This window comes from Sceloporus occidentalis, unplaced genomic scaffold (assembly GCF_023333645.1).
Source record: "Sceloporus occidentalis isolate IW3139 unplaced genomic scaffold, rSceOcc1.0.p SCAF_25, whole genome shotgun sequence".
Taxonomy (NCBI): domain Eukaryota; kingdom Metazoa; phylum Chordata; class Lepidosauria; order Squamata; family Phrynosomatidae; genus Sceloporus; species Sceloporus occidentalis.
Genome location: NW_028317005.1, coordinates 4,591,828 through 4,610,537, shown reverse-complemented (window position 1 = coordinate 4,610,537; position 18,710 = coordinate 4,591,828). Strand labels below are relative to the sequence as shown.

The 18,710-nt window shown below is 36.9% G+C and overlaps 1 protein-coding gene across 1 annotated transcript in view; it reads right to left on the bottom strand.

Moving 5' to 3' along the window:
- LOC149300282 (neuronal tyrosine-phosphorylated phosphoinositide-3-kinase adapter 2-like) overlaps nucleotides 1-12,233 on the bottom strand; it is a 71,048-nt gene extending 58,815 nt beyond the window's left edge. The window contains exon 1 of the mRNA XM_089485457.1: nucleotides 12,019-12,233. Coding sequence (XP_089341583.1) covers nucleotides 12,019-12,224 — 206 coding nt within the window. The 5' untranslated portion in view covers nucleotides 12,225-12,233. The remainder of the gene's footprint in view (nucleotides 1-12,018) is intronic.
- Between the last annotated feature and the right edge of the window lie 6,477 nt (nucleotides 12,234-18,710).

Genomic DNA, 18,710 nt, shown 5'->3' with positions numbered 1-18,710 from the left:
TCATAATGCATAGTTTGCAAGGATCTGGCGTTTTTCCCAATGCATACATTTTATTATTCTATACACTAAATAAATGCATGTAACCACAGTTACATCTTCTAAATTAGCTGACCCTGAGACTCTTGATCCTGGCAGTGTAGAATAGGAAGGAGTCAGTGCCAGACTTTGTGACCCTGAGAATCTGCTCTTTCACCCTGAGATTGGGGCAAAAAACTTGAGACGTAAGGGCAAACCCTAAGAGTTCCCAGGTATGTGCATTAGCATCCCATCTTACTGTGTATAGCATGAGAGCAGCCACCTTAACTTGCTGTTCCTAGGATCTGCATGGTTATACCTCCAGAATATGCTGTTGTCCTCTATTGTTAAATTGTTTATTATTGATAGCTCTGGCAGAAATAATGCATCTGGAATTAAAATTAATTAAACATGTTGTAGGTTATAACCTTCTCCCTCCTTCTCAGCTTCCTTTAAAACTTAATTGATTTAGTTAAGCTAAAAGACGCAAAGGCAACCGTCTCCTTTTAAATTGGGTAGCTGAAATATATCATCTCGTACCATCTCATCTACCATTCACAACCATTCACAATTAATAAGCCTAAGCATCCCACTCATCCTTGCAGGTTTCCATTTAACAAGTGTGTCCACATTGCTGAACTTTAATACATTTTATCCACTAGTTCAGTTTGATAGGAAGAGGTCCACTTGACCTTAATGTCATTTTTTGAAGGAGATATGGTAAATAGTTGTTGAATAAATACAGTCATACAACCAGATTCCTTTTGCACAATTAGGTATATGTTATAATACGTCTATAAGTAAAAACATACAGCATATTAACGTGGAACTGTCTCCATGCACTGGCCCCAAAGGCAAGGAATCAAAAGAGTTAAATATACTCTAGTTACAGCCTCAAGAGAGAAGATGCTGTAGATCACAGGGATCTTCTAATGACTCACTTCTTACAGATATGCAAAACAACTCAACTGCAAGACTATACAGCACTGGAAAATAAAACCTGCTCTCATTAGAAGAGAACACTATGATAAAGTATTCTAATAACTGCTTTTTGCATGACTTGTGCTTAATACCAAATACGCCAGCCGTTACTGACTATTACGAGAATCCAGCATTAATTCAGAATTCCTCTTGCAATGTTTGATACTATCCACCAAGGTTATGATGCATTTACTTCTAAATGAGGTGACAAGGTATCTTGAATTAAAACTTGATTTCAAGCTATAGCATGGTATCGGATGGCTACAGCCTAGTTACTAACTAGCCATTAGTCCATATGGAAACAAGGATTGTGTGCCAGTTCTATTTCAAACAGCACCTAGGCAAGAAGTATTAGTGAGAAGTCATTTTCTCTGATACCTTGTTATTTGTGTCATATAAATTCACAGTTTCAACGGATTATCAGCCGGAAGCACCGTGTAGCATAATTTGAGATTGCGCCAAAGACCCACTCTTCAAGACTATATTAAAATACGAGTAACAATACATATTGTATGTTGTAAGCATGAGTACACCTTTAAAACTGTTCTGCTGCATTTCACTACTGCCAAGTAATTTTCTCTTGATCCTGCCAATCTATTATAACAAGCAGAAGATGTAGAGAGCATTGATATATGTACGGTAAACTCTTGTTCTTCAATATAAAAACAGGAGACTACGAGTTGAAATGCCTGTTTTTGGAAAGCCAGAATAATAGAGTCTGTCATGACAGGTGGTTGGGACTTTAGGTAAACCATGTTGTGCTACAGCTGTGCTTTCTTACTTAATGAACATTTTGCGCTTTGTGATTGATGCTCTCTGGAGGACAGCAATCAAAATAATAGTAGCACAGACAATGTACTTGTTGCAGCTTTGTATCCTGAGCCTTTTGTCACAGCCTACTGAAGCTCAAAATTCAGGAAGGAGAGTCTGGTTTTAGAATATGTTTCATATTTCCTGAAACAGATACGAGGTATGAAGTGTTTGTTCACTGAACACAATGTTTCCGGTTCCTATGTAGGAATCGGTGATGAGTGTCAGGTGCATTTATGCTGGAGTTACAAAGTTTGCTTATTTCTTTATTGTCTTTTATTGACTGTCAAGAGTTGCCTCTGGTTGCGTTGAAGGTAATGAAACCCATGGTCCCAGAGAGGATAGCCCATAAGCATTAGCTTATCTGATGAATTAAAATTAATTAGGGAAAGACTAGTGGTAGTACAACTGCAAAATATTTGGATGTAAAATTTAACTAAACGTACTATTTGGACATCTCAATCTAGCCATGCAAGTTTCAATGTGAGTTCACCTAAACACTGTCACTCTTTGGACCCAAACTCCTATCCTGATGTTCCACTTATCTAGGATCATGTTTGGTGAGTATGAATGCAACACAATGTTCTATTTAAATACTTAAAAATATAATTCTATTAGTAGAATCTATTTGCAATGACTAGATCACAATCACCCAAACCATATAACTAAAACCCCTCTAACTCCTATACTTATTTGGTGGCTGGCTAAGCCTTATATGGGCATATAGTGCAACAGAATTCACAATATTTATGCCTTAGATGTGGGTTTTTGAATGGTATTTGCTGACTATTATCTTTGGTCATTATTGTTCTAGCAGCAACATGGGAATCTGAATGCATATGCCTTTTATGCTTTTAAGGTTGTGCTCTCCCTTTTCTGTATATTTTTTTACTCTGATATGAAAATTTAGTGCCATTAGGGTAACTTCAGCCAAAATCTCCACAATATCTATCTCAAATATATTTCATATACCGGTATATATAACTAATATGTAAATATCTACCTGTTCAAGACAATAAAGAAAAATTCCCACATCTACTGAACAAGGCATACAGGCCATTTTTAAAGAGCACTTGTGATGCCATAATTGCAGTCAAAAACATCAGCAGAATATTGTATAATCTAGATAGCACAGCAATTTGCAAATTAGGCTATAATCCTAGTTAAACACTGCCAAGTACAGATTTTTATTAATTTATTTTCTGTAACTTCCATAAATGCACTTTCTGATAAAGGTTATTTAACAGATAAAGCAAGTATAGCCAAAAAGACTGTCCAGGGTGGCATTCTGTTGGGTTCTTTGCCCTGGAGCTAACCTCTTTATTTATTTTAATGAGGGAGTAGTAGCACAGGCATCCCCAATTAAAGTTTTATATTGTTGCACAAGAAGTGTCCAGTACTAGACAACTTAATGTGTGATGATGACAGGAGAAAACACTGTTCCAAGAGTAGGGTAGTCACAATGTGAACCATTAGTATTAGAAAGTCATGTGGCTGCTCTTAAAGGGGACTCAAACATTAATTTCAATGGAGAGTTGAGATCCCTGTTGTTGTTTTCCTCCTGAATGCGCAGTGTGACAAATCCTCCCTTAGCACAGCAAATCAATAAACATCTTTCATGGAAAGGATCTTTCTGCTGAGTTGCTATCTTGTTGACCCGGGTGTACCAAACATATGTCTGGCAACAAGATGGTATAGCAATGAGGAAACAAGGATGTTCTCAAGGATGCATACTATAATCACAGATGTGCTGACTACTTTCATTATATCAGCTCCCTAGTAAACATACCTGTAGTTCAGTAGTACTAAAAAAAAACCCTTTGTGAATGTATTGTCTTCAAGCATCCATATGCGATATGCCTTTTTTTAATCAGTAACAAATAGTGTTGTCCTCCGCTTGTAACTGAATAATGACCCTGGCTGGATAGCATAGCTAACCTATTGAATACACATAAAGGGACTCGTTCTCCTGTGTATTTACACTAATGAAGATTCTGATTTATATTATAACTTATGCTATGAATGATTCATAAATCCCTAAGTGAATTATCTTCCCTAGCTACGGACATAAATTACAGCACAGTAATGTTTTCTAATAATCATCAATATTAGTGGCAACAAGTAATTCAACAGGGAACCAAGAATTGGCAATTTTGCTAGAGATGCATGTATGAAAAATTGGCAGACCCACGTTTTGAATGGCCAAAAACATGGCATATGATCCTTGTTCCCAGGTAGGCAGCAACAGATTTTGTGGTGGATAATAGATAAAGATATTCAAAATTATATATTCACATAGCACTCAAGCAGTACAAGAATTGTGTTCTCTTCACTACCAAAAGGTAAAATTAAATTTCTCTTAAGGATTTACAATCATAAGTGTATATGAGCATGAAAGTGTATATTTACTTGTGTAGGCATTTATAGGTGTGTGAGCATGAATGTGTAAGTGTTGGGGGGGCAAAGATTGCACAGGCAGGCTGTTCGGTGGCAAAGATGACATAGGTAGGCTTTTTAGGGGGCACTGACAAACTATTTGGGAACAATATGGTACAGCCCAGCTGTTTGGGACACTGATAAGCTGTTTTGAGACAAATGTGGCACGGATAAGGTGTTTGGGGGCACTGACAAGCAGTCTGGGGAGACAAATGGCACAGACAGGCTTTTCAGTGGCAAAGATGGCACAGGAATGCAGTTTGGTGGCAAAGAGGGCAAAGACAAGCTATTTGGGGGAGCTGACAAGCTGTTTGGGGAAGAAAATGATACAAAAGGCAAAAGATGGCACAGACATGTTGTGTGTGGGCAAAGATGACACAGACAAGCTGTTTTGTGGTTAAGATGGCATTAATCTGCCGTACTGGGGCATGTTGCTACGGGACATGTTGCTTGTGAAGTTGTGAGGGCCCTGGGGCAATTTTCACACCAGGGCCCTGTGGTTTCTAGTTATGCTCCTGTTTAGAATTCATGTATTTTGTGTATGGGAGATAAATAATCAACTTTACAAATCACAAGATAAATAAGGTGAAACAATCAATAAATAGAGCACAGTAAATGTAATCCATACAATAAAACAAAATGGGTATAGTTCATTCAACGAAAGCAAAGTTCATCAATAAGTCAGATCATAATCAATAGACAAAGTTCATCAAATACTGCAGTGTCCCGATAAGAATCCAAAGAATCACAAGAATGTACAAATAGATTATGATTTGACTGTCATTTAATTATTTAAGGAATTTAGACATTTTTTATGAATTTTGCTTTAGCTGAATGCATTAAACCCATTTTTGTTTACTAAATGGATTACATTTACTGTGCTCTATTTATTGATTATTTCATTTGGTGATTTATACACTTGATTATCTCCTTTACACAAAATATATTAAGAGTAAACCCTTGAGACAATTTATGAGTTTCCTTTTTTCATCTTTTGTAAGAGCAGAAAACACAATTATTTAAATATATATTTCCCTAACTGGTCTAATATATACCAGTATATGCACAAACCTTTTCAAAGACACAGATGTCCTTTGGTGGACACAGTGCCCATCCCTCCCCAATTCTAAGCCTCTGGATGAGTGTTAAGTAGCAACCGTAAGTTAGGAAGGATAAGGGATGCCACAAACGTTTTCACCAGTAGAAAAGTTCTGTTAGGTGGACATCCATTTAAATTAACATTTAAAACTATTATGGAGGTAGGTATCTGATACAAAACATAGTTCACGTATGTTCTAACTATGAACAATCAGGGTCCAACACAGAATAAAGGGGAAAAAAAGTTGGTATTCAATGTATATACTGTATTCCATAAAATTGTGCATTAACACATTATTCAATTCAGTTCAATTATATAGTGTTAAACGCTAAAGCTATAGACTTAGGGGAGTCTTCATGCAGTATGAAGACTCCCCCAAGTCTATAGCTTTAGCGTTTATCACTATATAATTAAAAGTGTCAAAACCAAATTTACCGTCTCATTACCAGCATATCCTAACTTTCAGGTGGTTATTTGAAATCATAACAGATCACAAAATATGTATTGTGATAATACAAAGCTCAGTGTGATAACTAATACATTCTGACCTGTCCTACCCCTATTCAAATCTGAGTTATATATCAGCTAGAAACAAATCTAATTTTCTTTAACACTGCACAGCTATATTAAACATATCCCACTAAATAAAAAAATATAAATAAAGATGTAGTTCTTTTTTTTAAACTATGTTTTTTAATAAAATGTACCATTTACACAGTGTAGAGTTCCTTCATCACAACTCACTAGGATCATATGACATTCTGCAGTCTTCCAATCCTCTATTGATTCCTCAACTATTCGGTTGTTCTGTTTCTCACTTTCTGACTTATTAAAACTTATTTTAACCAATATTCACAATTTTGCCAAGCATATAATGTCCATTTTGGCAGAAAGACAAATTTAAGTATAGGGCTTACGCAGCTTTGGAACATCACATAAGGGATGGAAAATTAAGGGAGTTTTAAGGTTCCGGTGCTTCTTAACAGAGGGTCTACTTGGAGTTCCACAGCTAGTGCATATTCCTATCATCTAATAATCAACAGAGTCAAGATATTTTATACTAGGATTTTTGCCTTCTGTGTGTGACAATGACAATGAAATAAACATTACTGCACATTGCTTTGTAGTGGTATTAGGTAACACCATCTGCTTTTTAATCAAATCCTACATATAAATTCCTTCTTGGGCTTAGCCAACACGCTGGTTAATCATTTAGTGCCCTTATCCCACCCATCTCAATAATTGCAGTCTTCTACTTTCTCTTTGCACTTCTTATGGTCATCTTCACAGCAATCTAGGATACCCTTTCATTCTACTGTCAAGTTCTCTTATGTGACTACATCTCAAGTTTTCATGTGCACTACTGTTCACTGTGTTCTGCATAGATATCATTGTCCATTTCAAGTTGCATTTTCTCATGACAGCCACAAGATTTCCTGTTGCCTTAAATCTCATACTCTTAATTCATTGATAGACTTAACATGACATCTCACAAGTACTAATATGCATCCCATCTCACCCGCAAATACATGGCTGGAAGAATTTACAGCATTCTTGTTTTCTTGAGAATGCAAAATCTTCTATACCAAAACTAAATGGCAAGAAGGAAGAACCTTACTATTCAATTTTAGCTTTATTATGTGGATCTTAGCTCCATCTCAATCTATGTTTCTGCGTTTAAGACAACTATTACCAATGCTTAATTGCTGATAGACACCCTTTACATATACATATTCACAGCCCCTTTACACGTACATACAAATAGACACACTTTACCTAAGTCACACAGGTCACACAAAACTGTCAGGCTGTACTACAAACCACAGTGGCATGATGAGAAAGGGGCTAGAAAATGGAGATGGAGAGGTTCTGTAGCAAGAAACACACATCATTTCTGTGTATACCCAAAGCTTAATGTGTACCATGTCCTCATACTTAGCAAACTAAGATATCTCTTTTCACTTGCCGAGTTCCCTGTAGTAGCATCAAGGGCATTCTTTCATTTCAGGACTCTACATCACTAAATGATACCACTTGGGACAAATAATACCCCTTAACCTCAGGTAATGAGGTCACCACCACTATGCTAGCCTAATATGAGTTAGACACACGGTGAAATTACGCCATGAGCTCGGAGTCTACCTTTGCTGTCTGCCTTGCTTGTTTTTCCTGCAAGCAGTCATGCAGCACTGTCAGAAAGGCTCCACCTCTCTACAGCATCTGGATGTTTACTACAAATAATGAGCTAGCACAAGGCTTTCAACTTGGCATCTCATTTGTAGTCTAGGGGGAGGGGAAGCAATCTGGCAAACATACAGAATATTGAAGAGACAAAAAATATATGAAAGATAGATTGATAAAATGAAGGTAATCTGAAGAAGTGCTTGGCTAAGGTTTTTGATCTCTCAAGCTCAGCAAATATGCAACATACCTACCTAAATGCTCTATGTGGATACATTCTACCCAATCTCAAGTAATGTCACAAAAAACATAACAAAGCATGTTACTGCCTTTCTCTAGAATCTGTCTGGTATGCAAAATGTCAGCGGTAGAGCTCTGTGCCAACAATGGATTATAAAATACATTTTCAAGTCACAATGATACATGAGACTGTCCTTGTAAAATATGTGTAATATACATTTCAATAATAAAAAAGGCACCTTTTTTATATTTTCTACTTTACTGTATGTGTATCCGTTCTGGAATCCAAAATACATAAAGTCATTATTTTTTCCTATTGTTAATATACCAGAGCAATTGATAGGTCCTACGTGCATTTAAATGTCTTAATGTATATTTTTTCCTAAGCACTTAGCACTCTGTAACGCACACCAGAGCAGCAGTGACAATTATTCTAGTATTGAAATGCAGGTTTTATTTCCAATCACATCTCTGGTTATGTAAAGCACATCAATAGTTTTCTAAAACTCCTGGTGTTATTTCATCCACAGCCGATAAGTAATGGAGAGATAATACATCTATCCCTATACCAGACACAAAGGTGGCGCTAACATATATGCAGCCTGATTAGATGATTAGTTCCCCAACAATGTAAGGTATCTCAGGATATGGCAAGATCAAGACACAGTATAATGTATTCTTGTCATTGAACATATGAGTGATCATACGTTTTGTGTACCTTTATTTAATAGTAATAATTTTGATCACTTGTATTTGGTATGGGACCCATCTAAATAATTTTACATTAAACATTTTACCTAGAATTGTCTGGGTTCACACATACGCTAAGTAGATGAAAATTGTTCTTTCTTGGCCCAAAACAAAGGTATTGATCTCGAGAGTCTCGCCTACAGATTGTTTTAATCTCATTAGATCTCATCTGTGCAGGATAAGAACTACTCTGGCTCATTCTAGAAAATCTTGAATAGGATCTAGCCAAGAATTCTGTATGCTTATAGTGGTTCAAATCTAACACAACCCCTTACTATGGATAACACTTTGCAAATGAAATGCGCACTCAGTCAAAACAAGGGACAGATTGTCCTATTGAGTGATCTGCATCCCCAAATGTTCCATGGGCTGTTTGAGAAGATCAGAGATCTCCCTTTTAACCAGCCCATATACACTGTGGAGCACAGTGCCTAACTGGCACAACCTCCGTAGGGACCTTACCCCACTGTTGGAATATGACATCAGCAGTCAAGATATGTCACTGGTTTTGGTCCTTTAGTAGAAAAAGTCAAGTATGTTCATATGTTTTTCATGCAATGCAATGGCTCAATAATCACTCCATGAAAGCCAGCTGCTTTTCCATGTGGCCTGTTAAAACATAAAAGAAATTCTCCTACAGAATATATTACATACAGCATATGAACTGTTTTACATACACTGAACGTATGTTATTTTATTTGCGGTTCCTGCCTTTCTTTAGTAAAAAATTTGTTATATTTTTCCTAAAAGTTTTTTATTACTGATAAAAAGATTATTAAAAGAAATTGCATTTTCAGTTTTCAAAAGACTGCACAAGTTCCTGTGGTTGCGTATTAGATATACGACATGTAAATGCCTTTTTAAACTTGCACTTATCATGAGTTTATACTTATAAGAGCTTATTGTGTCTTAATGATTATTTCTGCAGGTGTTTCATACAATTACCACAATTATGTGCTACATTATTATACTTTTCATTGATTAAGTCAATTGGTCATTTAAGACTTCTAAAATCCATACACCTAAGTTTTCTCCATAGAAACTGATGCTTTGTAACTGGCAGAGCCATCAATAATAAAACAGTGCCGTAAAATAGTATGTTTTAAAGCATAAAACAATAAGGGCACATAATAAATGGAAACTCAGACAGAGAGGTGTATTTTCTGAGGGCAGAGATACAAGGAGATAAAAAGTTTTCATGTTGAGCTGTTCACTATCCTCTTTGAAGGTCCAACTTGGACCTTCTTGCAGAGGAAACCGACGTTGTGAAACTCTGGTGAAAAGCATTTTTTTCCAGTAAACTGCACAAAAAACACAAAACTTGTGCCAACTCATGTATGGCAGCTTACACTTCAGTGGCCATCGAACAAATCAAAGGAGAACTCCTGAAAACCAGAGTTTGGCAAACATGCCCATGCTTTCCACTCAAGTATAGTTTCTAAACTTGGAGATTAACCAATAGACACCACAGAGGATTAAGAAAATCCTAAAAATACAGATAACTGTTTGCCAATTGTTATCAGTATAAAACACAATGTTATGGTTTGAGACTCTAAACATAAAAAAATATACAAAATATATAATTATATAAAGATATATATATATATATATATATATATATATATATATATATATATATATGTTTCATTTAACTAGCACCTTTTCTGTAAAGTGATATATTTATTTATTACAACATATTTGCTTATGTTCACTTGCTTAAGTACTATAGTTAGTGCTCCCTGGAATTAATAGAGATTAATGTTACTAAAATTAATTTTTAAATTCATACTGACGATTTACCATTGAAGTCTCTGTCTGAATAAAAGAAAATAAAAATCTCCCCAGGGTTGCTAAAAGAGAATAAATATACATCAAGTCAAATGAAGTAGGTCAGGGATATATTTTTTCTTTTTATGGATATGGCTGAAATAACACAGCGGTTAAAAAAATGAGGATTCCTAGGGGAGATTTCTCTTAGTATAATTTAGTGTGCCATGAATGCAAAACAAAACAAGTTCAAATGAAAAGTGGTAGAATCTGCAGCAATGCAGTAGTTCTCCCCCTCAGTCGTTTAACGATTTTTGCCACTGATTGGCTGTTTGAAGTAACCAATCAGTGGCAGCAAAGTGCTTGTGCTAAAAATGGGATCGCTTTACATGCCCCCCTGGCGCATTTGGTGAGTCAGAGCTGGAGATGAATGGCGGTAAGTATATAATGTGCAGCTGATGGTAGTAATAGTTGGTTGCTATGGTAATTGTACCACAAATCTAAGTTTTACTATAATTACTTTTTATATATAACCCTCATAGTAGTAGTGTGTGTCATGCATACATTTCATATTATATGACTACTACAGGAAAAAAAATCTAATTTTGGGAACAATTTTTGACAGCCCATGTACTGGAACACAACAGGTTATCAGAATATTTCCAATTCCTATCCATTTCCCCTCCTATACAATCAAGCCCATAAAATATGACATCGCTAAGCGACTTTTTGGCAGGAAGCCATATTAATGCCTTCTACAGCATTACCTTGGCCAGCTCTGCTGAAGTAGCAAGCGTGTTCAGTCTAGAACTGTCTTCCTCTCCTTATGGCTGTCTGTCACCATGGTAACCAGGGGTTACTTAAAGGCCTAGCACAGTTTCATTTTACAGGCACTGCCACTCCATATATTTTCACAGCTACACCTTTACTAGACATCGCCCAAGACTTCACAATAATACGTGGAATTTAGCCGGTGTCATTGTGCATGTTGTGTAGATTTGTACAAAGCATCGTAGATACACAACTACATTTCCCTTACTAGGCAGGTACACAAAGCTTTTTTTTTTAATATTGATTCATAATCCTAAAAATAACTGTACAGGAAGTGATACTAAAACGCAGTAATGCACTGTGTGCAATATCAGACACTAAAGCAGCAGTAAACGGTACGATTGATTTACTAACAAGCGAGTTGTGGTGTGATGAGAAACCTTGTGTCAACAAATTAACAATGTATTATAAAGTTCCTTCCGTAAGATGAGCAGAGGTGGCTACAATACATGAATAATGTGGTCACAATTATAGTCTGCAGCTCGCTGTTCAATGAATAGAGCCCTATAAGGAAATGATGCCATGATGCCATAGAATCGATGTTTCTGGATGGCAAGAAGCTATGTACTATAGTATTATTACTCCACAGCAACGGCACATATATATATATATATTGGATACAGTTCCTGACAGATGCAAAGTCCAGAGAGATGCCCTCACAGGTCTCCGATTATATGAGGATATATAACAAAATATTCTGAACAAAAATGGATCTTACCATACCAAGATAAATAAAAGATTTCCCAAGTGTTCTCGGTAGTAATCCACCACACTTTGGAACGTTACGTGTCCCCGAGGACGCGTTGTGAACCACATGTTTTTAAGCCAAATTAAAAGAAAACAAAAAGCAATGCCTACCACAGCATGATGTATTATCCGTTCTATAATGGAGCAGCTGTAATACCTACCGTTTAATAACCTCCTCTTGTTTCCTACGCTTTTCATTTTTTTCTTTCAAATAGGCCAGGTTTGTTTCATTCCTCATTCTGTCATTTTCTCGAGCAATGTCTGAAGCATTTTGTATAACCAAACCATCGTAGGCCTTCAGACCCATATCTTCAATATACTGGAGAAATGCTCCCAGCGGATCCTCCTCTTTGTTTGAACTCATCATTTTGCAGGAGGTAATTTAAAAGCAGACAAGCTGACCTGTAGGTTAAACAAACATGTAACATCACTCAGTGCCATCTTATATACTTTAATCATCTATTTATTATATCGGCAACACTGGGAATTAGATTTTAAAAAAGTGATTTTGGTTCAAAGTTTGGAAATCGGGCTTTACAATCAATAGAAATATTTCCTTGGTTGCTATGGTGATAAAATATTGCATCCGAATCAATTTTACACACAACTCACATTCATAACTGTTTGATGGATTGGTGCTTAAGCTAAACATACATGAAACAAACCATATGGGATTTTACAAAGGACTAAAGAATATCATTCATTTATGAATACATAGATGTACAAGTATAGAAAGCAAAATCCCTGTATAAGCTATACAGTGTATATATACATCAATGCAGCATTTAGGAGTCTGTACGTTCAACATCCGAAGATGGATTGAAAGAATATGGAATGAATAAAACATGTTGCATATTTTCATGGCTCTAACATGGAATATTTATACTCCTGAGTATTAATATCGCATAGACATATTATACAAATTGGATCCTAACAAGACAGCCTTCATTTTATTTGGTAAACAGCAATTTATACATAATTCCTCTGTCGAAAATTGCCGATTGGCACAAGAGGAATATGAGCAAATCCTTCTACTTTTTGGATGGAAATAAATGGATGATAAAACAGATTAGGGGTTAAGAACTAATTTATGGATAACTTTTAGTCCTTCGGTGTTATGAACCATGATTACCATGATGCATAACCAGATGACTGATTCACATGGAGGAAGGTACTAACCAGTACTAAGGGAAATAGCATGCATCATAATCATACCTGGTGAATACCCGAATCCTCTGGGTGGAGGAAGCAAGGTTCCTGACACACCCCACTCCCCACCCATTTCCCCTTTAAAAGGGGGAGTTTCCAATGACGTCGGCAGAAATGTCCTCTGATGGCAGCGGGAACGCCTCTGACTTCACCGGGAACAAACGCGACATCGGCGGCCAGTCCTGGCGGGGTCCGCCAGGGTAGGCTCTGGGTATCCGGAGTCGACAAGTTTCCAAGTATGATCATAATGAATAATGCCTTATCACCATGGCAACCAATGGGATGCTCCTATGAACAGGAACATTATATTGCTACTTTCTAGTGTACTGTTCAATTTACTAATTGAGGTCTCATTTGTGTTATTTAAATCTACCTTAGCAGATCTGTTATTTTAAGCTTTTCCTGAAGTTTTAATCAGTAAAAAACATACACTTTTAAGAAGCCTTTTCCAATTTCTATGGCAACAACCCATTAGTGCCTGCTTGTATATCACATGGTAAATATTTAGATATTAAATAGTAATAGAAATTATGTGTCTAATGCTGCATTTATTTTTTTTAAAAAGCAACAAATTCAGCACTTTTGCTTGAACGGTGGCAGAAAGCCAAAGTTACATTAACACTAAGAAATATTCATTGTGCAGTGTAGAGTTACATTATCGGGTGTTTATATCTTAATCTTTAATCCACCTCCATAGTTATTTAACCTAATAACACAAAAACAGTTATTCCTAAATCTCCACGGTGGCTCTAGCTAATCATTCTGGCACAACATATGGTAAGCAAGACATTTATAAAAGCTGCATGTTCAATGGTAACTTTTAGTGATAACACACCTACTAATATTCTTAATTAAAAATAATTATCTTTACAATTATTACTGTGTACAGGTATGATTAGGGGACAGGGCTTTACCCAGACTTTTTATGTTACATTGAGGGCTATTGAAAGCTAACCAAGTAGCTAGGTATCCAAAAATGTTTTCTGCTCTTTCAATACACATTGTGACTTGAAGAAGAATTCGGGTGATAAAGAGGGACTGTCCCTTCAAATGATGAAAACTTAAATAAATGAAACTGTGGGACATTCTCGCTCATTTGCTAGGACTTTCCAATTGATTAAAATTTGCATTGTTTATGTACACAGGAAACCGTACATATTATAAACTCAACCTGCCAAGCCAAGAACCATTTCTTGGTCGATGCATAAGTTGTAAGTATCAGTGGGGTGTGTAAAAAAACTATTTTGGTTTCCATGGTGATTGCTCCACATATCAAACTATGTGCCTTATAAATATAAGTCAAAAGAATCATGAATAGAAAATAAAATTCCAGAGTTACTTAACTACTATGATAAATTGAACTTAAAAACAGAGCCAAGATCCAGCAATGCTATAGGATCACCAGCTGGGAATTGAATCACTAATCTAATACACAGAGTGATTCTAACCATGGTTAGGGGTCCAAGGGTCATTTCAAGGGGCAAGCAGAATTAGTATGATGACCAAGAGTCATCATTTTCCTTGATCAAGGGTTTTGTTTTTTAATTTGTCCATACTGGGAAACAATACGTACAAGAGTGAATCTGCATTGCCTATTAAAAACCTATTTAGTCTATACATGATTTGCAGAATCTAAATTAAGACCAGTATGTTAGCACCAATTATAGGGCGCTTTTAATTAGCATATCAGTGTTAGATTTTCATATATTTTAAACATAGATTTTATACCACACAATGTAAAAAGCCCCCTTTGCTAATATCTTACATTTATCATTATTAAGAAACAGATGCAATATTTTTGTGGCATTCAGATAAAATCTCCCTGCGACCATGAATATCAAGGATTTTCACAGTATACGGCAGCATTTCATAGCACAATACACCATAGGGAGCGATGAAGTCTACTGTTACATGTGCAATTATTCTTCTGGGAAATAGTACTAGCAAGAGTTCATCCGCATTGTTCATATTTATGCAGAGACCATTCCAGTTCTAAGCATTCTTCAGAGTATAAACTGCAATTATCAGGATACTGGGCACCAATGTATAAATGAAGAATGAGGATGACTCTGTCATTTGAGATTCCTCACTTGGGGAAAGACCTTGAATTGACCAGATGAGTCATAGTTTACGTTAGAATTACTATCATTGTGTTAACTGGAAATTTTGCACACAGACCAGAATCATATCTGTTAAACACGACTGGCAAATCTGCCACATTTCCTGTGTCTGTTGTAAAGAATATATTTTTGTAATTTGGCACTCTTGACGCTTAGTTGAGCATCAAGAGTGCCAAATATTATTTTTCTTTAGTTTCATTATATGACACTTGCACTCTTAGAGAGATACACTGTTGGGGAGAATGTCAAAAATCTCATAATTTCAGGAATCAATGATAATAATAATTAGTCTTGTGCTTTCGTATTCGGACGAGCATGAAAACGAACACGAAGGGTGTGTTTTCCTTGTTCAGCCCGAATACCGAAGAAACGAACATGGCGGCAGTAAAACGTACATGAAGACGAGGACAAACAACACGAAGAGTCTTCGTGTTCGTCTTCGTTTACTAATCTCCCTGGTCCCTTCCCCATCTAGCCTACCTTATCTACGCAGCATCCCAGGGGTTAATGGGAGCGGAAATCCATAGGTTCTACTCGAGTAGTTAAAGGTTCATGCGAGCGACTCTATTGGTCATCTGCAGGGGCCTCCTCTGGCATCAACCAATTTAACTCCTGGCGGCGGAACTTGGCCTGGGCCTGCTCCAAGAGGGAAAGGTCCGCACGAGCGACTCTATTGGTCGCCAGCAGGGGGCTCATCTGCCATCCACCAATGAAGTGAAGCTGCACATCATTGGTTGATGGCAGAGGAGCTCCCTGACGGCGACCAATAGAGTTGCTCGTACGGACCTTTGAAATCCAGACGCCAAAGCTGCTGTGTAGTGCAAATGGCAAAAAACAGCAAAAACGAAAAAAAAAAAACAAACGCGAAGAATGTACACGAATATTCGCCCGAACCAAACACAGAAGCGGGCAAATATTCGTGGAATACGAAGACTTTTTCCCCACGAACACGAAAACGAAGAGTTGGCCGACGTCCAAGTGTAATAATAATAATAATCAGTCATGCTACTACAGTTGTAGAATTTGATTAAACACTCTGATGGGCTATCTTACTTTTTCATTCAGTAGTTGAAATGTATTCATCATCACTTTTTTTTTTTGCAAATCTATGTAACATTTTCATACTTGGTTAAATATAACTTATTTTATAGGATGGCTATTTAATTTTATACTGTGTAAAATGTTCAATTTTGTTTTATTATGTACTATGAAAGTGATAGATAATCATTTTTCATCCAGTAAGCCTTCAAATGAAGCTTCAGGTTATACTCTATATGTTAAGTATAAAATTAGTCCCTGGAACCTGGCAAGACAAATGGAAAAAGCCATGAGCTCAAAAAACAATTTTACATTGTATTACTTAGTATACATTGTTGTATGTGGTACTTAGGCAGACATAGTAAGAGATGTGTCAGACATCATATGCACTTTTATGCACATAAAAGGTGCCTTTAAAGTTTTGTGGTGTTCCCCTTGAAAATCCATGGAGGGATCCTGCAGAAACCCTGCATTTGCCCCTTTCCTCACCCACCAGCTAAATTCCATGTAGCTGAGTATACGTTTGCTTGCAAACGACTGGCGAATGATCAGGGTAGGAGAAGGAGCAGGCACCAACATGGTGGACATTTACTGGGGTTTGTGGTGGACAATTTAATGATGTTCTATGGACCTTCACAAACCATGCCATGGACCCCAGTGTCCTTGTACAGACACTTTGTCTATCCCTGGGTAGGAGTCTAATGAGATCCCATGTGTATGCTCAAAGTGCACTATTATGCCATCGATTGACTGCTTGGAGCAGCCAATTAGTGGTATGAAATGTCAGGACACATAGTTCTGGAGCTGAAGCTTCTACTAAAGGTTAATGTTTTTTTTATTTTAATATGCATTGTTTGATGACTATACCACCTGAGACACCGTGTACTATTGGTAACTAGAGACTTTAATTAACATGTACAAAATTGTATATTAGTGCAGTGGATGTAACCAGGATGCACACCGTTGGAACGGTCTACCTTTCACTAAGCAAATTATGTTGCCTCTTTACAACTCTTTGACGCTCTTTAATAGATGCATAGAGATAAGATGGGAAAGCCCTGGCCAGTTGCATCTGCAGGGCGCATGTTTAAGGGAACCACAGACAAAAGGTAGAGGTAGGAAGAATCTTCATGCTAAGCAAGTTATTTTTAACACTGATTATCCTCGCAGTAGGCAACTTTCGTGTACTCACCTGCAGTTTGTTAAGTGTTTTGTACTAGCCTGTAAATACATGGAAACAAAAGGCAGGGTAATTTTCTAGGCAATTGTGCTCTAGGCTTTTGTTTTGGTGGATGGTGTAATCGTCTCAGCGACAAGGACAAACCACCGGGATGAATTTTTAAAAAAAAGCTGAATGCAAACCCTGAATTTCAGTATGGTCAACAAGATTTTAATCTCCCGTGAATGGATAGTGCGTGTAGCACTGAACAAGTAATGAATCTCATCACATGTGCTCCTAAATTATAACTTTGAAAGACTGAGCTACAAACAGAATAAGAAGTACATGGCTTATAAACACAGTATATTGCTTTTTACAATTAAATTGAGTAAATCTGAAATCATAATGTTTTTAAAATGAAATCATAATTGGTTTCGCCTGGCAATAACAGATATGCACTCTATACTTCACAACAGGAATCACCAATATCCGATCATTATGCAAACTATTACTCAGCTCAATATTCTATAGATCATTGATCTCATTGTTCAAGGTATCAAAATGGACAGTTGCAAAATTACAAACAAGGTTTGTATCCTCTATACAATACCACTTTTGAACTAATAAAGTGCGAATGTGCCAAATTTTGTGTATTTATTACATAAATTAAGTTGAGACCGGTTTGCAAAAAAAATCCTCAACATCTCTATAGACTATATAGTACAATAACAGGTTCCACCAAAACTTAAGGGAGAACATTATTATGTTATATATATTATTATTATATAGGAAATGAGCCATCTCTAGTGGGTAAATTTAAGATAATGATGGAAATTAAATCAAGGTGCCTAATACTTGAAGCAATAAACTGTAATTGGCATTAAATTACCGTATTTGATCGATTATAAGACAAGGTTTTTTTCAGAGCAAATGCTCTGAAAAATACCCCTTGTCTTATAATTGAGATCGTCTTCTAATCAGACCTCAAATGAGGTCTGACTATGAGACTAAGATCCAGATCCCCGCTGCAGGGGACCTGGATCTTCCTGTCTGGTAACCTCAGCTGCTGCCGGCACTTATACCGGCGTCTATCACCGAGTGCTGGCGAAAGTGCCGGCAGCAGCGGAGGTTGTCTACGCGCATCGCTCATACCTTCCCCGACTGCCAGAGAGGAGAATTCTCCTCAGTGCTGCGGGGAATTCTCTTCTCTGGCAGCCGGCGAACGTCCGCTCGATGGACGCAGAAACCCCTGCTGCTGCTTGTACTTCCACCGTAGCTTTTTCTCCTAAATAAATATTCAGATTTTGGGGGGTCGTCTTATAATCAG